This window comes from Hyaena hyaena, unplaced genomic scaffold, assembly GCF_003009895.1.
Source record: "Hyaena hyaena isolate Hyena2069 unplaced genomic scaffold, ASM300989v1 scaffold_511, whole genome shotgun sequence".
In the NCBI taxonomy this organism is placed as follows: domain Eukaryota; kingdom Metazoa; phylum Chordata; class Mammalia; order Carnivora; family Hyaenidae; genus Hyaena; species Hyaena hyaena.
The window spans coordinates 1,359,816-1,379,600 of record NW_024081144.1 but is presented as its reverse complement, the minus strand read 5'-3'; the positions used below and the strand labels follow the sequence as shown (position 1 = coordinate 1,379,600).

Genomic DNA, 19,785 nt, shown 5'->3' with positions numbered 1-19,785 from the left:
CGGGGGATGGGGCGCTCTCCGGGGCGCGGTCTGTACTGAGCATGCTCAGTCGAGGGTCCGCGCTTGGGTGCGGGCTAGGGGTACACCCACGGCGCCCTGCCGACCGAGAGGACGCGGGGAGTCTGCCCTGGGGACGCTATGGAGAAGTACCAGGTGCCAAGTTGTTCCCTGGGGGGGAGGCCAGGGCGACGAGAACCCGCCGGTTTGGGGCGAGCCAGGGACCCGCGACCTCCTGCAACCCCCACCTAGCCCCCTTACCGGTTTACCGGTCGCAGCCTCTGGAGAGGCGGCCGGTGGCAGGTCCCACCCCGAGCCAGGGTCTGCCTCCAGCGCGTGGCGTGGCCCCCTGGGCGCCCTTTGCCTCTCTGGGCCTCAGTTTCCCCCTCTAAAATGATGGATGAAGTGAAGGACTCTCCAGCACCGTTGTCTGAATACTCGATGGGAGAGAAGTCCACCTTTCTGCCCATGGACACAGGACACCCTAAAACGTCCAAAGTTCAGAATCAGGAGCCTCCAGTCTCCTAATCCAGCCATCGGCAGTCCCGGCTAGGAGGGCCTGGACCATTTCCAAGGGCCTGTGACAGTGTGTAAGATTTGAAAAATCCCCAAAACGAAAGGAAAGCTGCAAAACTAAAAGTGAATGAGTGTTTAATTAACTGCTTCGATACATAATATGTCAACTTTATTAAACATCAGATTCGGTCTTTGTAAAGATTTCATTAATTTGAAAACAACTTACAGAATCGAGTCTGCTCACTTCCTGAGAACTCCCTTTGTGTGGGAGGGCTCCAGGGGAGCCAGCCCTGTAAAGGAGAAGAGTTTCTGGGGGCCAGAGAATTTTAAAGGCAAAGTTACTTTTTCTGGAGAAAACCATAGACCCCATCTGAGCTACGAGTGTCTTTTGCTATTTAACCTGCCGCTTAAGAGGGCCGAAGCATGTGCATCCTTAGGCTGGCTTAATGAAGCCGCTCAGTAGTAAATTGTCCCCCATATTCCCTAAGCACGATTCAGTCCACCCACAGGGGCTGGATTACAGAATCCAAGACTTTCCTGGACTCTGAGAGTCCCTAGACTCTGGGTTCCATCTCCTACAACCACTCCTTTCCATCCTTCGGGGCTTCCTCCATCCCGACAGGTGTAATTCCATCGTCGGCCCTACCCCGTAGGCCCTGGCCTCCCCTCACGGAGTTCTGACGCGACGGCCACCTCTCTGCAGGCTTGCTTCATAGCACAGACCCTGGGGGCGGACCCCAGAGCTCCCGTCCACTCCAGGCCATCTGACTTATTAGCACCGTAGGCTCAGGCAAGGACCTCGCTCCCTGTGCCTCAGTTTTCTCCAGCGTAGATCTGGACATAGCGATAGTGCCGCTCCCCAGGGGGCGGGGGCTGTAAAGTGCTTGGCGCAGTGCCAGGCCCCACGCGGCTGTAACTCGGCACCATTTATGGACCACTTATTTTCTCGTTTGGATGTTCAGTTCAGAGGTGGGTACTGGAAGCTGAAATGGTAGGAGGCTAGAGAGAGTGAACAGAGATCTGCCCCAGGGAGGTACTGGCCCCTAGATGCCCACTGGCCCCCTCTGCAGCCCAGAGAAGCGGTATAGGGTGGTGAAAAGAGCGCCGCAGAGAGAGGGGCTCAAGTTCTGCCTTCTCAGGGCTCCTCAGCCTTCCGGCATCTCCTCTGCAAAATACGGTGGAGACGCTGGCTCTGCCGGCCCGCAAGAGGAGTTGGGGCCAGAAAAGGTGTCGGAGTAGAGCACACTTCGGAAAGTGAAAAGCTGAAAGCTTCTCTTTGTCTCTTGCTGCTAGATTTTGGACCAGCTGAGTCCTGGGGCCTTGGGGATGAACCTGGTGGTGGAGAAAACAGAAAACAAAGTAAAGTACGTGATAAAGCAGGTAAGCAGTGGCTGCGGTGACATCCCAGGGTGAGTGGTGCCTCAGACAGGCACTTAGCGCCCCCAGGTTAGAGAAAGGCTTCCTCCTGCTGCGAGCCGCTTCCTCCATGCCAGCAGTCACCGCCACGGAGGCGGAGGCGGATGCAGTGGAGAGTACACTTGGGGGCCGCTCGAGGCTCCCCAGGCTTCCCCCCCACACTTGACTCTCTCACTGGCATGGAGTAGGAATGCTCATTTTAACTTCAGCAACGCAGCCTTCCCAACCACTTACTCGGCATGTACTTCCCGCCAGCTTGTCGCCCTTCAACCCTGCCAAGCTGGAGCCATGGCCCCACTCTACAGCCAAGGACAGGGACGCTTGGGGACGCTGCAGACTAGCCAGCGTCGCACAGCTCCCAAGAGGATGTGAATTCAGGCTACCTCAGCAGAGCCACCTTTTTACCAAAGGGGAGCCAGGCCTGGGGTGGAGGGGGAGGGGCAGGGATTTGCCCAAGGTCACACGGGGCTAAGGACAGGACATCATCCGGCCCTGAGCCCTTCCACCACCTCTTCCCCCGGCCCGCATGGCAGGGAGGGGTACAGACCTGCAGGGGAAAAGCCCTTTGTGTATCCAAGTCAGGGTGGTTCAGATGAACAGAGATCGGCGCCGAAAGGGTCGCGGCTCCGCCCTCCTGGTGCACAGTGCCGGCTGGGGTACCTTGGAATTGGGGTTGACTGTGCATTGGAAGAGCCTCGTTGGCATCAGCTCTGGGGCCACTGCTGCTCAGCCAGGCCTCCTGTCTGTGGGAGCCGTTCAGCAGCCTCTACGGCTGGGCCTGGAGTCCTCACCTGCCTCTGGCTCCACTGCAGGCTGGCTGGAGGGCCGCCCCCCTGGTCTCTTCAGCCAGTGGGGCCGGACAGCCAACTGCCCTGTGGGTGATCAAGGAGCAGTTTAAAAAGCCAGTCAATCTTTCTTTTAAAAAAAAAGAAAAAAGAAAAGAAACGGGGGTGGGGTGCAGGTAGGGCTTTGTGTTTCCTTCTAGTCTTTTCCCTAAGTGTTTATACACTTCATTTTGACAAGAATGCCCGTTGGATTTGGTAACGTACTTTTCTCCTCTTAGTGTGCTGCAAACATCACTTCCTGCCACTGACAGGCTCTGGTGGCTGTGTGGCCCCACCTGCTTGATGGGCTGTAACTGCCCCCGGGGATCCGAGAGCCCCTCCTGAATGATAAGTGCTTAGCCTGTTCCTGATTTTTCACTCTGTGTCAACAACTCTGATGAGCAACCTCTAGTTCACTTTTTTGAGGATCCAGGATATCCTTGGGGATCAGTTCCTAGGGGTGGGGCTTCTAGAGCAAAGAAGGTGACATTTTGAAGGCTTTCAGTGTGTTTTGGGTACATTCACCTAGAAGCATGAGCCCCTGAAACAGGAGGAAAGGAAGGCAGGCTCACGGTGCTGCTCCATCCAGGGTCTGTACAGGGTCTGGGAATAAGCCACCACCTCTGCGTTTTCACCTACGATCACCCCAGTTATAAGACTTCGTCGTTTGTAACCCTTATGAGCAGAAGCTCTGAGTGAGGATCTGGGATTGGAGGCGGCGCTGATATGCACCTGCAAAGTACGTGCAAACTTTGCCACCAAGTATGTCGTAGCCTTGAAGCTTTGTGCTGCCCTTCCCATCAGCCACCCTTTCTCTCACACGTTCCCCCACTGCCCCATGGTCAGCGACAGGGACAGTCTTCCCAGTTTGGGTAAGGAATGAAGTGGTGAGGTTGATACTTAGCCGACCAGAAGAGAGCCGTTTGGCTCCAGGGGCCACACGTTATTTTCTTCCCTGCTTTCAGCGGGTCTGAAAATCGATCCTCTAATGATTGCTTGGAGTGTATATTATTCTATCCTAGATGTATCCTTGCAACAGGAGTAAAGATGTTCTCATTGCTCAAAGCATTTTTGGAGATCCCTGCCTTAGGAACATCACCAGGCCTCCACTGGTGCCATGTGGTGGGGCATGAATGGTAGAAGCCTGGCCCCTCTCCCAGTGAATAATGGTGGTGATGGTGATAATGGTGATGATGGTGATGGTGGTGATGGTGGTGATGGTGGTGATGGTGATGGTGGTGATGGTGATGGTGATGATGGTGATGATGCTGATGGTGATAGTGGTGATGGTGATGGTGATAATGGTGGTGATGATAATGGCAATGGTGGTGATAGACATTATTATCATGATGATGATGATAGTGATGATGGTGGTGATGATGGTGATGATGGTGATGATCGTGGTGATGGTGATGATGGTGGTGATGGTTGTGGTGGTGGTGATGGTGATAGTGATGATGATGATGGCAATGGTGGTGATAGTGATGATTATGATGATGATGATAGTGATGATGGTGATGATTATGGTGGTGATGATGGTGATGATGGTGGTGATGGTTGTGGTGGTGGTGACTGTGACGATGGTGGTGATGGTGATGATGGTGATGGTGATGGTGGTGATGGTGATGGTGATGATAGTGATGGTGGTGATGGTGGTGATGGTGGTGATGGTGATGGTGGTGATAGTGATGATGGTGATGGTGATGATGGTGGTGATGGTGGTGATGGTGATGATGATGGTGATGATGGTGATGGTGNTGATGGTGATGGTGATGATGGTGGTGATGGTGGTGATGGTGATGATGATAGTGATGGTGATGGTGATGGTGGTGATGGTGATGATGATGGTGATGGTGGTGATGGTGATGGTGATGATGATGGTGGTGATGGTGATGGTGGTGATGGTGATGGTGGTGATGGTAATAGTGATGATGATGATGGCAATGGTGGTGATAGTGATGATTATGATGATGAAGATGATAGTGATGATGGTGGTGATGATGGTGATGATGGTGACAATGGTGGTGATGGTTGTGGTGGTGGTGACTGTGATGATGGTGGTGATGGTGATGATGGTGATGATGGTGATAATATGATCACAGTGACTGTGATGATGATGGCGATGATGACGGTGATGGTGACCACGATGACAGTGGTGATGGAGAAGGTTCCTACACGTTTACGAAGTCCGTGTTCTTGCGCCCTTGCAGGTGCAGTGTATTGATGAGCATCATGCCAACGAGGCCTTGGAGGAGGTAACTCTCTGGGTGGCTCCCTCCCTAGAGGACACGAGGCAGAACAGAGACTGTTCTGTACTCCACTGGAGGCTGCGAGAGTCAGAACCTTGCCCAGGTCTTGCCCAGTGCCGCAAAGCCAGAAGCCCCCGAGTCATGAAGAGAGTCTGTGCCCCAGACATTCATCTAAATCCCAGTGCAGACAACTTAGAACACATGTTCTCAGAGAAGAGAAAGTGTTTTTTTTAATGTTTATTTATTTTTGAGAGAGGGTGAGAGCAAGCTGGGAAGAGGCAGAGAGAGAGACAGAACATCCAGAGCAGGCACTGAGCCGACAGCACAGAGCCCAATGCAAGGCTCGCACTCAGTAAGTGTGCGGTCATGACCTGAGCCAAAGTCAGACACTTGACTGACTGAGCCCCCCAGGTTCCCCGAGAAGATAAAGTTTACATGTTGGCCAGGTCCCTAGATGAACCTATCAAGTACCCAGCTTTTAAAATATTGTCCCTTCAATTATAAAAATATCAGCTACAGTAGAAAATTTGGGAAGTTCAGAATTGTTTAAAAGAGCAAATAAACATTCTTTTACATTCCTTCAATCCCCCAGTTGGCACCCACGATAGCATCCTAATCCATAACAATAGCGCTACCAGCTGCGTGTGCTGGGATTTGCCCGACAAAGGCTCTGAGCAGTTCTCCTTTGCTCTTCTTGAACTTCACATGAAGCCATTGCCTCCCCTCCTATTCCGTGGTCACTTGTTTGTCTTCTTCCTGGAATCGCCGTTTCGCGAGCTTTGCCAGCACGCAGCTGGCCAGTCCACAGTGTGACTGAGGCACAGCGAAGGACCCAGGCCACATCCCCACAAAGTGGAAGAGAGACCACGGGAGACCTCCCACAGCCCCCACGCCACCACAGCTGGGCACATCCCCCTCCCCTTCCCCACCCCCACGGGGCGAGCTACCTGGCAGCCACTGCCAGGGCCCGGCTGCGTGGCTTTTCCAAGCACCGTCAGCCCAGAGTGGGTCGCTGGAGCCTCAGGTGTGCGCCACCCAGGAGGCGAGGTGGGCGCAAGTGCATCAGTGTCCCACCTCCTTGTGGCCACGCCACCTTCTCCAGCCATCCCTGACCGTGCTTTTTTTGCGTCTATGTCAGGCACTTCCCTGACGAGCTCACTTTAGCCCTCGAAACCCCTGTGAGGCGGACACCACTGTCACTGCCATTTTCAGACGAGGCTAGAGGCTCAGAGAGGTTGAGGAGCCTCTCCTCGGTCACACAGCATGGCTGGCACATGCTGGAGAGCCGGGACCCGCACCGGGCTGTCTGACCCTGAAGCAAAAGGCCGCACGCCCTCCTCGGGCCTGCTCCCCAGCCCCGTGCAGAGCCAGATCTTGCGTTTTTGTCGGGATGCGGGACACAGGAGCACTGGCTGAGAAGCAGCATTTCCCCAACGGCTCCACCCCCTCTGCTGTGTCCCTGCAGCTGATGCCGCTGTTGGAGCTCCAGCACGCCCACATCTCCGCGTACCAGGAGCTGTTCATCATATGGAATAGTCAGGTGGGTCAGAGCCGGCCCCTTCGGGCTCAGGAACGAGCAAGCTGAGCACAGAGAACCCCCGCGCCCTTAGAACCCCTTGAGCAGTAACTCTGATGTGGCAGCTCCTGACTCAGCACTTACTGGGGCCTCTCTGGGCACCGTCTCCTGTGAGGCCGCAGTAGTCTCAGTGGAGGAGGGGTTAACGTACGACTTTAGAGAAGAAAGAAAGGCTAAGAGGAACCAGTTTCTCCTGGGCACCTGCCTAGTCCGCGGCCCGGCCAGGAGGCAGGCAAGGCCTGGTGGCCGTGACTCTAGCGCCCCGTCCGTCCAGCTGCTGAGCTCACCCTGCAGCCGAAGGCTCAGTGAAGTCGGCCTCTGAAGGTGGAACTTTCGGCTTTCGTGGAAGGAGAGGGCTTTAGGAGCTGGTCCCTGACTCCCCCCCCCCCCCTTATTCGCCATCACATTGTCCTGGGCCTCTGGACCCCTGACTCTTGTGGCTCTTGCAGTTTACTAACGGTCATCCCCGGGCCCTGGGAGATACGCAGGGTTGGAAGTACTCTCCTCATTTCCCTGGGGCTCAGAGAGGTTAAGGAGCTCTCCATGACCACACAGCTCGTAACAGCTGAGTGAGATTTAAATCAGGGTCTTGTAAGTCCCTGAGCCCTATGTGTCCCCCACAGGCTGTGTGACTTCTTATCTTTCCAGGGATCCAGACTCTTACAGATCATCCCAGATGGGTTGAGCTGGGTGGGGCAGGGACCCTGGAGGTGAAGGGAAGCCACAGGCTTAAGGGCTTGAGCAGGAGTGGAGAGTCCCCTCATACATATCCCGCCTCTTCTGGGCCCTGAGGAAAGCCTTAGGGAGAGGCCATCACTGCGCGCACCCTGAATATTTTCTGAGCGCCCCATAATGCTCTCAAGGAAACACAGAAAAGCCAAAAGGAGAGTTCACTGTGGAAGGAAAAGCAGCGTCCTCTGAGAGCCCCGAGTGGAGGCCCTGAGTGCCTCCCAGGCCAGGCTCCCCTGAGAGAGGAAATGGACGTAAGCTGAGCCCTAAAGATGGAACAGTTACCTGTGAAAAGTGGGGTCGCGGGCACAGGGGTCTGTGTTCGCAGTGGCCTGAGGCCTGGGCCGCTTTCAGGAAAGGCTGAGGGGCTTCATGCAGATGGAGCCGGGATGGAGGGGGACGAGATGAGACCGGAGGCCTGAGCAGGGGCTGTTGGTGGTGGGCTCGTACCCCACCGCAGGCAGAGGGAGGCCCTGGAGCACATAACCTCGCAGAGACCCCCAGGCCTGGGTTTGTGGGGGCCGGGACCGTGGCATCTGGCTGAGGCCTCATGTCCCCAGCAGATCTCCTCTCTGTTCCTCTGCCTGGTGATGGAGTACAATGATGGAAGCTTCCAGGAGGTCATTGAGAAGAAGAGGGAGACAAAGACAACCATTGACTCTGAGGTAAGACACAGGCTCTAAGACACCAAGCCTGGGGACCACCTGGATGGACGTCAATCAGGGGGTCAGGGAGCAGAGGGGCAGAGGGGAGGGCAGATGTGCCTTATCTTTTCTCACATTTGTACCTGGAGGTATTTGCACACTGTGACGTGTGCAGGCCTTCAGTGCACAGCCTGGTGCACCGTACCAGGCATACACTCATGCGGCCTCTCCCGTCTACTGGAGCTCCAGAAGTCCCTGTCCGTGTCCCCGTTTGGACTTCTACCCTCAATCTTCTGCCTGCCCTGAGGGTCACATTAATGGGCTCAGACAACGTGTCACCATCTGTGTCTGGTTTCTTACGTGAGTGTATCAGGAAATTGTCCCTGTCGTGGGTAGGTGACGCCCCGTTGTAGGGCCACATCTGTCTGCCCGTGGCCTCACTCCGTGAGCACACGGCTTGTTCCTGGTTTTGAGCTTCAAGAAATGAATGTGAACAGTGCTCTGTGTGCCTTCTGGTCGACCTAAAGGCTCATTCATGTCCCTGGAGGAGTCCCTGGGTGCGCAGCCGTTGGATCACAGAGCGGGCGTTACTTGTAGGTTTCGTAGGCGTTCCAGACAGTGTCCAGCACGGTGTGGTCCACCCACGGTGACACCCTGCACAAGCCGTGAGCATCCCGGTTCCTACTTCCTGGCCAACACGTCATTCTGTGCCATTCTAATTAAAAACTACATTTTAATTTGAGTTATGATGAGTGATCACGGTGAGTGTTTTCAGCCATTTGGATTTGGTGCCTGTTGGAGTCTTTTGTCCATGTAAATGTCGGGTTGTTTGTCTTTTCTTGTTGATCCGTAGGTGTTCTTTACATACCGTGGGTGCGGGCATCCAGAGTCTTCTCCCAGACTGTGCCTTGCCGATGCACTTTCTGAACATTGTTTTTTGATGAACAGAAGTCCTTACTTGTAATGCAGTCAGGTTATCGACGCTTCTTTTATGGTTACTGCCTCTGAGCCTGTCTGAGAGCCTGTCCTGCCCCAGGGTCGTGGGGACATTTTCCTGTTGCCTTTTGAGCTAGGTCATTTTTACTTTCACATTACCAGTGATTGACCCCAAGTGAATTCTGCCTGCTTCTGCCGTGAGCACCCCTCTGGTGAGGGGGCCTGTGGGCACCATCTTCACCACTGAGGGGTTCTGAAGTGCACGTGGCTCCTCTCCCAGCGTGGGCCTCAGGGAAGGCTCTGGAGTGGCTTTCAAACTCTCTGTTAGTGGTGGAACCTTTTCAAGCACAAAATGGCTTCAGAAACCCAGTAAGGAAGGCAGAGTTACTCTAATCAGGGGGCACGGCCGGGTTGGTGGCAGGTGGAGTGGATGCCTGGGTGGGGTCTTATACACTCAGCTCCTCTCTGACACCCTGGGGTTGAATCTAGGGTTCCTAGGAACACGGTTTGAAAATCATTGCCCTGGAAACTAGATGGATCTTGTTTCTGACATAAAGTGTTTCCAGGACGGTCTTTGTCAGAGCACTTTTCATTCCAGTGGCACGGAGAGAGGCAAGCCCCAAGTAGGCAATAAAGACTTCAATATCTCTGATCCCCACAAGGCTAATGGGCCACAAGGGGTGGGGCACAGGGCGGGGGTCCCAGGGCACCCAGGGACTCTGCAATGAAGTCGGGGCGTGTGGTCTGGAAAGCGGGGCGTTGCCCTGGCTGACGTGGTGTCACTGTCTAGATGGTCACACACACTTCAGCCTCAAAGGCACGTGCAGTAGAACCCTCTCGCACTGGCTCTGAGCTGCTGTGGGGCTTTGGGCCTGTCTTAAGGAGCAGGGAAAGGGGCCGCCTGGGGGGCTCCATCGGTGGAGCGTCCGACTTCGGCTCAGGGCACGATCTCACGGTTCGTGGATTCGAGCCCCACGTCAGGCTCTGTGCTGACAGCTCAGAGCCCGAGCCTGCTTCAGATTATGTGTCTCCTCTCTCTGCCCCTCCCCCACCAGTTCTTTCTCTCTCTCAAAAATAAATAAAAAACATTGAAACATTAAAAAAAAAAAAAAAGAAGCAGCAAGGAGAGAACACACCATGACCCCACCGGCTGCTGTGCATGTTCACTGACCGGCCTGCTGCTGGGGACCCCTCCAATCCTGGCGTCTCTTGTTTTCCACCCAGTGGATGCAGAATATGCTGGGCCAGGTGTTGGATGCTCTGGACTACCTGCACCACTTAGACATCATCCACAGGTGACCGCGGTGGCTGGGCCACTTAGACATCACCCACAGGGGACCGGGGTGGCCAGGCTGCTTCAGGAGCAAAGGCGCTGAGTCCCCTTAGGTGTCAGTGCCCAGGGGCAGTGTCGGGGCAGAGAGGTGTGGCCAGGGTCAGCACATCCAGGATAAGAGCGGGCACCTTTCCAGAGCAGCTCCCAGGCGTAAAGGGAATGCCACCCTCTCCACGTCACCTGCGGTGACTCACCCAGCTTCACGAAGCGTAAGCTGACCAGGGCAGGTTGGTTCTAAAGTGCAGGGAGAGCAGCCAGATAACAGCACTCGGAGGAAAGAGACTAGGCTGTGTGCTGTGGCCTTTGGCCGCCCGGCGGGGGGTGGGGGTGGGGCTGCTGCCCTCCCTGGGCCAAGCTCGAGATCACCAGCAGCACGGCCTCACTCGCCCTGTGGCGTCCACAGTCTGAAGGGGGTGGGAACGGCTTCAGACCGGATCGGTACTGGGTTTGAAGGAAGAGAGGAAGAACCATGTGGACCGCGTGGACGAAGAAAGCGCTCATGATTTAGTGTGGGCGTCTTGTGGACCTCACAAGGTGGCCGGACGCCAACCCCTAAGCAAATGCATGGGTAGCGAGGCTCTGGAGGGAGGTGAGCAAGATGGGAGGCAGATCCGGCAGACGGTTAGGTGTTTTCCTCCTCGTGGCTGGCTGGTTGTTTCCCGGTTTAAAAGAACGGAGTAGGAGATTTTATTTCTGTGGGGAAAAGCAGGCTGCAAAGGGGGCATTTTGGAGAGCGGAGCAGGACTGGGTGGGGCAGGGAGCAGGGAGGGAGGCTCAAGGCGCGCTGGCCCCAGCCCCGGGAGGGTCTCTCGGCGGCAGGGGTGGTGGGTGGAGAGTCCTGCCTCCTCGTTTCAGGAATCTCAAGCCCTCCAACATAGCCCTTGTCAGCAGCAGCCACTGCAAATTGCAGGACCTGAGCTCCAATGCGCTGATGACAGACAAAGCCAAGTGGAACATCCGCGCAGAGGAAGGTGGCCAGGGTCTTCCCAGGCAGCGGGACAGCCATGGCTGGGGAGCACCGGGGGGGGGGGGGCCCGCTCTGCCGAGTGGGGTCATTCCTAGAGCCCAGAGGCCCACGGTGGAACAGATCAAACCTCTCCTTGCTCAGAAGGTCCCCACAGACCCCCATGGGCTTTTGTGGGCTCCAAAGAGACCCCCCTTGCCTGCGTTGTAACAAAGCAGGGGTACCACCATGGCAGGGGAGGGGGTGCACGCAGGGTCCAAAAGACACCCAGAAAATAGTAACCTTCATGGAAGGAGACGAATGGCCTCAGAAGGAGATGGAGAGCTAGTGGATACCAGGCACCGGTGAGGGCGGGATGGCTTTACTGAGTCCTAAAAATACCTGAGGAGATGGTAGACATGGGGAGTAAGGGGAGATGGGTTCTCCTTCCTTTGGAAGGGCAGTGGGGCAGAGGGAGCTGGGCTTCAAGCCTATGCCGGCTGTCAGGGAGGTCAACCATAGCTGAGAATTTCAGGGTCCTGGGTGCACAGAGGACAGATGGATGGATGCATGGATGGATGGAGAGACAGGTGGATAGATGGGCAGATGGATGGATGTGTGGGTGGACGGGTGAATGGGTGGGTCTACTGGAGGTGTGGAGGGGCCCCTGGAGTCCATCCCTTTACCGTTTGGCTGGGGAATGAAGGCCCAGAGAGGGAGGGGCTGCCTGAGGTCTATCAGGGACTGGCAGACTGGTGACCCTGCTCTTTTGGCTCCTGGTCTGGGGTTCAGGTTTAGAAATGAGGGTGGGAAGGGCGCCTGGGTGGCTTAGTCGGTTGGACGTCCAACTTTCGCTTAAGTCATGATCTCACGGTTCGTGGGTTCGAACCCCGTGTCGGGCTCTGTGCTGACTGCCAGCTCAGAGCCTGGAGCCTATTTCGGAGTCTGTATCTCCCTTTCTCTCTGACCCTTCCCTGTTCACGCTCTCTCTCTCTCTCTCTCTCCTAGAAATAAATAAAAATATTTTTAAAAAATGTTTTAAAAAAAAAAAGAAATGAGGGTGGGGTCGGGGCACCTGGGTGCCTCAGTCGGTTAAGTGTCTGACTTCGGCTCAGGCCGTGATCTCACAGTCTATGAGTTCGAGCCCCACGTCGGGCTCTGTGCTGGCAGCTCGGAGCCTGGAGCTGCTTCAGATTCTGTGTCTCCCTCTCTCTGCCCCTTCCCCGCTCGCTCTCTGTCTCTGTCAAAATAAAATAAAGACATAAAATAAATTAAAAAAAAAAAAGAAACAAGGGTGGGGAAACTGGAATTTTGCCTCCAAGTTCTGACCTTTAGAGGGGCAAGATGTTTCAAGGGGGTGGAAGTCTCAGCCTTGTTGGCTCACGGCTCTTCTGACCACTCCTGCAGCCATGCTGGGCACAACGACTTGCGTGTGTGCACACACAGGCCAGCCTCGTGGGGCACCTGCCCGGGGTGGGGGTCGGCAGCCTCGTGGGGCACCTCCTGAGGGCAAGATCTTGCTGAGCAGGGCCCTCTTCCTTTCCCTAGAGAGCACCTGCCTGCCTCCCCTCGCGTTCCCAGGGAGGACAGGCCTCACGCATCTGACACCTTCTCCTGCCGACAGACCCTTGTCAGAAGTCCTGGATGGCCCCCGAAGCCCTCCGCTTCTCCTTCAGCCAGAAGTCAGACGTCTGGTCCCTGGGCTGCATCATCCTAGACATGGCCAGCTGCTCCTTCACAGATGTGAGCCGCCTTGTGCCCGCCCCTCCCGGCCACACCCCACGTCCCCGGAAGGCCGCCTCTGCCCACCTTGCCTCAAAAGGGGCAGGCTCTTCCCACCTGCATCATCCTGCCTTGCTCTGTGCCTCCCAGGGACTGGGGGGAGCCCCTATCCCAGCTGCTGGGGGGGCCCCGCACTCAATATTGGGCCTGCGGGCCCTGGCACGGTGGTGATGACAACGACCGTGTTAGGCAGACGGCCCCCTGACCCTCACAGTGGATTCCCCGTGCACCCACTGCCTCCTGCGGATGAGAAGGCCAAGTTCAGGTGCACAGGAAACTGACGGAGGTGGCCCGAACGCACATGGGCTGCCTGTCACCTGGGGCCCCCAGGCAGCCCTGCACACTCACTTCCCTAGTCTTCCCACGTCTGGCCCTCACGCAGGCTGGCCCTGGGGCCCGCCAGTTCTCCGCAGGGACCGGGCCCAGCTGGGGCTCCGCCGAGGAAGCGGTGGAAACAGCAGTGTTTGCCTGTGTACCCTCAGAGAACAGAAGCCATGCTGCTGAGAAAGTCCCTCCGGACCCTCCCAAATGGCCTCAGGGGCATCCTGAAGACTATGGGGGAGAAGAACGTCCCCCACGCGCAAACCTTGGGTTCCCTTTTGCCTCTGATGCTGCAGATCAACCCCTCGGAGCGAATAACAGTCAGGTGAGCTCGGGGCAGGGGCTGTATTTTAACCTTTCCGGGGATCTCTCTCCGTCTCTCCCGCCACTTGGTATTTTAACACCGCAAACACGCCGAGCCTTCCGTGGACCACTGGGCGTCGCCAGTGTGGCCATGCCAGACCACAGTGACCTGCGACCTTGCAGCCGAAGGAGCCGACTCGAGAGGACCAGGACTGGGAAAACATCTACGTTGTCATTTACGTCAAAATAAGAAGGAAACGAGGAGTGTACAACAATGAACCCAGCCTGGGTTCTATTCACCTTTCTACCAACACAATAGTAAAATCTGATTTTTCAGTATGTTTTCTGGAGGAAGGAGCCCGTGCGGGTGAAACTGCCAGGGCCCAGCAGCGACCTCCCTCACCCCAGGAGCAAGTCGGGGCCCCTCCAGGAGGTGGAGCGGTTGGGAGAGGCGCTGCCAAATGGGGCCCCCAACTGGCATCTGGCCCCCCAGGGCCCATCAGAGAGCCCCAGGGGAGCCCAACCAGCTGTCTCCGCCCCCCTCCAGGGATGTGATACGCATCACCTTCGCGGGCAGCAGCGTCAGGTCCTCCAGCATCCCTCTGTCTCTACACCAGCAAGCGGTGCCTGACTTCGTCACCGACATGCTGCTGGAGGGCAACGTCGCCAACATCGTAGGTGATGGCGGGGACCAGAGTAGGGGAGCCTTGGCACCCTGCTGTCTTACCTCCCCGAAGCCCAGTCCCCTGGTCTGCTGCTGACACATGGCTAGTGGCTGGGAAGGTTTCAGGGCGCTCCCCTCCATCCAGCCCCAGGCACCACCTTGCTCAGCAAGCTGCCCCACGCCCGTCCCCTTCCCCACCCCCGCCACCTCTAACAGAGCCCATTCTAGTGCCTGTCTCCCCTCCCTTCCTGCTCCACGGCCCTCAACATGGCTGAACAGGCCCCTCACTCTTACAGCCCCCGGAACTGCCTGCTTTTTGCTTTCACACCTGGTGGCCTCAGTGCCCATCATGGTGCCAGACGCTGGGGGTGGGGGGTGGGGGTGAGCACGGCAGCGGCCCAGGCTGGCAGGCACGTCCCTGTGGGGCTCCGTCTGCAGTGGGACACACACAGGTCTCCATGGAGGAGTGCCAGTCACCCGGCACGGTGCCCGTGCACACACAGCACCGTATCTCCAGCGAGTGCCCCTGGCCGGGGGTGCCCTGCGGCCCCCGATGCAGTGATCGCACCACCGTACACCAGAGGTCTCGGGTGAATGACGGGTCTAGACGTCACCTGCAGGTTCCACTCAAGCTCCACTTTCCCAGCCCTCCCTCGGTCTGTGGCTCCCTGCGCTGGCTGTTGTGACAAGGGACTCCCTCCCCCATCTGCCGCTCCTGCCCCCACTTCTGGGGAAGGACTGCTTACGAGGCCCTGGCTTCTGTTTTCCCTGAATCTCACGGTTGTGAGCTTTGGAGGCAGGCCCCTGGGTCCTTTCCACCCACCAGCTGAGTGGGCTTGAGCGAGTCACCCCTCTGAGCCTGTGTCCCCATCGAGTAAGGGGAGCCGCAGCGGGGTGCACAGTGCCCAGCCACGGGGCGATGAGGAAGGGCTCTACAGTGTGCACAGCTGGAGACTGCTGCTCATTTTGGGGGCTGGGGGCTTCCGTCATGAATCAAAGGCAGAGCCCTGCAGGGAGGCTCAGAGGCGCAGTGTGAAGAGCCCTGGGCTTGGGCAGAACTCTGGCCATGGTGAGCCTCGAGTGAGACTCTAAGGCTCGGGGCTGCCTCTGCCTGCGAAGTGGGGATTAGGGGGTCCCTTCATGCCCTATCTTATGCATCCGTGGGAGGCGTGATGCCCACAGATGGACCCCAGGCGCCCCGGCCCTCAGAAGGGTCCCTGAGCCAGCCGGGCTCCTCCCCGTGCCGTCCTGTCTCCTGCAGAGGTCATGCAGAACTTCTCCAGCAGACCCGAAGTCCAGCTCAAAGCCATGGAGAGGCTCCTGAGAATGCCCGAAGACCAGCTAGGTAGGGCCCCGCCCACCTTGCCCAGCTCCTCCGGGCCTCGCCCTGTGGCACGGGCCTCTGGGGGCGCGTGATCCCTCCCGCAGGCTCCCCTAGAGGGGCTCTCCTGCACCTTTGAGGCCCGTGTCCCCACCTGCTTGGAACAGGCAGCCTGGAATTCTTGCCGGGTTGCGCCTTTTACCCCAGCAGAAAGCGGGAATGGGCTGGTTCGGTGTGCAGTTTGTAGTGGCCTCTGCCTTCCCACGATCTTCATAGATCCTTAACGGGACGTCCCATCCCTCCCACCATCGCTGTTGAGGGGCTCTGACTTGTTGCTGTTTGTCCAGTATCATAAGCTAACCTGTACTGAGCGCCCTGGAGCACATTCCGTGCCCGCTCGTGTGAGCGTTTCTGTAGGATGAATTCCTAGATGTTCAGGTGGGAAGAGTTCAGTTTCACAGATGCTGCAAACTGCCCCCCACAGACACCCCAGCTTCCCCACCTACTGAGTCAGACAGCATGTCTTCCCAACACTCTGCATCAGAGCGTTCAGATCCTCTAAGTTTTCTCAAAACACGGTTTCATAAAATCTCTCTATTCAACTTGTCTCACTAGTGTAAATGTTATATTCACTCACTCGTCCAGCCACCCCTCCCATCTAACTATCCATCTATCCATCCACTCCTCTATTCATTTATCTATCCATCTGTCTACCCATCCATCAGCCCGCTAGCCACCTCCCCTCATCGACCCATCCATCCATCTGCCCACCACCACCATCTAACTGTCCATCCATTCATCCACCCACTCCCCGCATCTAACCAGCCATTCATCCACCCATCCATCCCTCCATCCATTTGTCTTTTTTTCTTTTAATTTTTTTTTTTTTTTTTGAGAGAGATAGAGACAGCATGAGCAGGAGAGGGTCAGAGAGGGAGATACAGAATCCGAAACAGGCTCCAGGCTCTGAGCTATCTGTCAGCACAGAGCCCGACGCGGGGGTTGAACCCACGAACCATGAGATCATGACCTGAGCTGAAGTCAGACGCTTAACTGACTGAGCCACCCAGGTGTCCTTCCATCTGTCTTTTAATCTGTCCACCCATCAGTCCTCCAGCCACTCTCCCATCTAACTATCCATCTACCCATCCATCTATCGACCCACCACCCCCATCTGTCTATCCATCCACCCACCCACCTACCCACCCCCTCATCTAACCAGCCATTCATCCGTGCATCCATCCATCCATCCACCCATCCATCCACCCACCCATCCATCCATCCACTGCCCCCGTCTGACTGTCCCTCCATCCATTCCCCCCACCCGTCTAACCATCAGTCCATCCATCTATCAACTGTCCATCTGTCCTTGCACAAAAGGTCTGTTCAGGGGCTGGGGCCCCAGAGATTGCAGACGCCCAGTCCCGGCCCCTCTAACGCAGCAGCAGAGACCTAGTATTGACCACCTGCCTTTCCCTCTTTTTTATCCCTCCCCTTGACTCCTTCCGGAGCTAGGGTGTGGCCAGAATAGAGTCCATAGGAAGGGAGATTTTGTCTTCCTGAAGGAGCCGAGGGAGGCTTTGCCGGAGCCACACGCGCCCCAGCCAGCCTCATTTAGAAGCCGGCTGGCTGTGCTCGGCCTCCTGGGCGCCAGCGCTCTCCTGCTTGTTCTCAGAACAAGGCACACAGAGCAGCGGTGGAGGAGGGGCACAGTGGGTGCTGGCCCCTCAGCTGCCCGCCCCTGCCTCTCCCCCCTACCCAGCACACAGCACAGAGGAGAGTCAGCAACACCCGCGGATGCCCACACTCAGGGTAGTTATGACCCCGGGCTCCAGAGTCAGGCCGGGTTCAAGGCAAGTGCTGTCGTCTCTCTGCCCGGTTTCCTCATCTGCAAGATGAGAGTCACAGGAAGGCCCTCCCTCGGGGGCTGCTGGGACAGGATGCCCGTGGCAGGCACACGGCGAGCGCCCAATAAGCACCGTCTTTCCCCGCCTCCACATCCAGCCGGCGGCCCGCGCACGGTGCCCTGCAGACCCCGGCAGAGCTGCGGGCCGGCCCCGGCCCTGTGCCCAGGCTCACCTCGCCTCCCTGCCCTGCCAGCTCTGCCGTGGCCCACAGAGCTGGCGGAGGTGCTGACCGCCATCATGACGCAACACGAGAGGGTCCTGGGCCTACAGCTGCACGCCTGCTCCCTGCTGCTGTGCACGCTGGGCCGAGGTGGGCGCCCAGCCGCACCTGTTAACTGGGGGCTCCGGCGCGTTGTCCCAGTGCCAGCAGAACCTTGGGGACCAGCCCTGGCTGCACGGCGCTGCTCACTCGCCAGCTTCGTGGGGGGGGGGGGGGACACTTGTGGCGATGTGCTCCATGCCAGGAGGGCAAGGCTTTCTCCACCTGAAGTAGGGGCACTGCCCCCTGCCCCCGCCCCAGCCAGGGAGGGAGCACACCTGCCTGCCCCCTGTCCCGTGAGCCCAGGTTCGGGAGGTGACCCTGGGCTTCTTCCCTCGGGCCAAGCAGCGCTGGCACAGGACCCAGCGGCCGAGGTGCCAAGTGACAGCTCTGTCACCTCCGTCCTGCTGAACTGCCTGCGGGTTCACCCGGAGTCGGAGCAGCTCCTGGTCACGGTCTATGGCGTGCTCACCATCATCTCCAGCCAGGGTGGGTGCGCCAGGCCCTCCCTCTCCCGGGCGGAGGCTGGGGCGACGCTGATGCCCCGCCCCCCCGGGATGGCACAATCGTGCCGCCTGCAGCGGGGTCTCTTCCACGTGCTCGTCCTGCCTCCTCTCCCGATGGGAAGCTTCCATTCGGCAGACACTTGTTCCCTCCACAAACACGCACAACACTGACTGGCTGCCAGGTGCCACCGTGGGCTCCACTTCCCAGAGCACCTGGGCTCCGGGAGCCACCAGCCACGCAGGCCATAGGTGGCCGGACAGGGGATGCCGCAGGGAGCGCCGTGACCCAGGGCCCTTGGCGCCTTGCCCATCCCCACCTTCCTCACTGGGTGGGCAGCCCTCTCTCCAGTGGGAAGCCGGGCCCGTGAGCCCCAGGACACTCACCTGGAGCCCCGTGGCCAGCCAGGGGCAGGCACCCCGCCCTCCGCCCCTCACCACCCTGGCTGGATCCCCCTTTGGGGAGGGGGCGGGGTGCTAGGAGAGGGCACCACACGACAGCAGGCGTATCACCCGCCGGCAACGATGCAACCACGCTCGCGTCTCAGGAGGCGCAGGCCCGCTCTGTGCGGTCGGTCCCGCGAGGCCGGCCCCAGCCCAACAGTGGGATGCGCAATACAGGGCCTGGCGCCCAGGGGGTGGACTGCGTCGTCCTGTTTCTGGGCCCCACGCTGCGTGTGACTGGCGCCGAGTAGGCGCCCAGAAACCCGGGGCGGGGGGGTAAGGACAACAGACGGAGGGGGCTCTCCGGGGCCCTCACTCCGGGGCTCGCCCGCAGAGTCGGCCGCGGAGGCGCTGCAGCAGGCCGGGCTGCTGGAGCTTATCCTGGAGCACCTGAGAACCTTCCTCACAAACAGGGACATGTGCATCAACGGCCTGAGCCTGCTCTGGGCCCTCCTGGCGGCCGGTGAGGGCCCTCCTCCTGCCCGGGGACAGCTGTCCTCGCTGCTCCCTGCTCACCTCTGCAAGCCTTCGAGGGCCTCCGCGTCCTGTCCCTTAAATGCTTCAGGGCAAGAGCGCACAGAGGCGCCTGGAAGCAGGGGAAGAGCAAGGAGGGGAGGGGGCCCCCTGTCTGGATGGGTGGGTCCCCCCGACTCTGGGGGCTCCTGCCCTGGGAGCCCCTCCACCTGCCACCCATGCCGGGGTTTCCTGGGCAGCCCCTGGTTTCTGAAGGTACTTGGCGCCGATGCAGAAAAGGGGCGGGGCCGCTTCCTCGCCTCCAGGCCCCTCTGGCCCAGCGGCAACAGGGCTACGGGTCCCAGGAACAGAGGGCTCCAGGCCACGGGGCTCCCGTGTCCTTGGTGGGAGGCAGGGCGTGTGGGGTCACATATACAACAGGCACTCCAGGGCGAGGTGTCCCCTCCTCCTTCGTGTCCCGGTCCCAGCCGTCATTGTGGACAAGACCCCCTTGGAGAGAGCCCCAGTCCTCGTCGCTGAGGTGCTGGCCGCCTACCCCACGGACGCGGAGATGGCCGAGGCGGGCTGCGCGGTCTTCTGGCTGCTGTCCTTGCTAGGTGAGCGGCGGGGCTGGGCCGCGCCTCCCCCACTCCCCCCTGCAGCAA

General features: G+C 58.3%; 1 protein-coding gene across 2 annotated transcripts in view; it reads left to right on the top strand.

Annotated features, from left to right (window-relative positions):
• The first annotated feature begins 19 nt into the window (after positions 1-19).
• STKLD1 (serine/threonine kinase like domain containing 1) overlaps positions 20-19,785 on the top strand; it is a 22,477-nt gene continuing 2,711 nt past the window's right edge. Inside the window, exons 1-16 of one of the 2 annotated variants that reach the window (XM_039255169.1) lie at positions 20-153; positions 1,807-1,893; positions 4,964-5,008; positions 6,468-6,542; positions 7,442-7,561; positions 7,871-7,972; positions 10,112-10,182; positions 11,076-11,191; positions 12,788-12,906; positions 13,428-13,591; positions 14,117-14,247; positions 15,495-15,578; positions 17,655-17,771; positions 18,069-18,209; positions 19,002-19,130; positions 19,609-19,737. In XM_039255169.1, coding sequence (XP_039111100.1) covers positions 139-153; positions 1,807-1,893; positions 4,964-5,008; positions 6,468-6,542; positions 7,442-7,561; positions 7,871-7,972; positions 10,112-10,182; positions 11,076-11,191; positions 12,788-12,906; positions 13,428-13,591; positions 14,117-14,247; positions 15,495-15,578; positions 17,655-17,771; positions 18,069-18,209; positions 19,002-19,130; positions 19,609-19,737 — 1,645 coding nt within the window. In that variant the 5' untranslated portion in view covers positions 20-138. The remainder of the gene's footprint in view (positions 154-1,806; positions 1,894-4,963; positions 5,009-6,467; positions 6,543-7,441; positions 7,562-7,870; positions 7,973-10,111; positions 10,183-11,075; positions 11,192-12,787; positions 12,907-13,427; positions 13,592-14,116; positions 14,248-15,494; positions 15,579-17,654; positions 17,772-18,068; positions 18,210-19,001; positions 19,131-19,608; positions 19,738-19,785) is intronic. The other variant, XM_039255170.1, reaches the window with a different exon arrangement.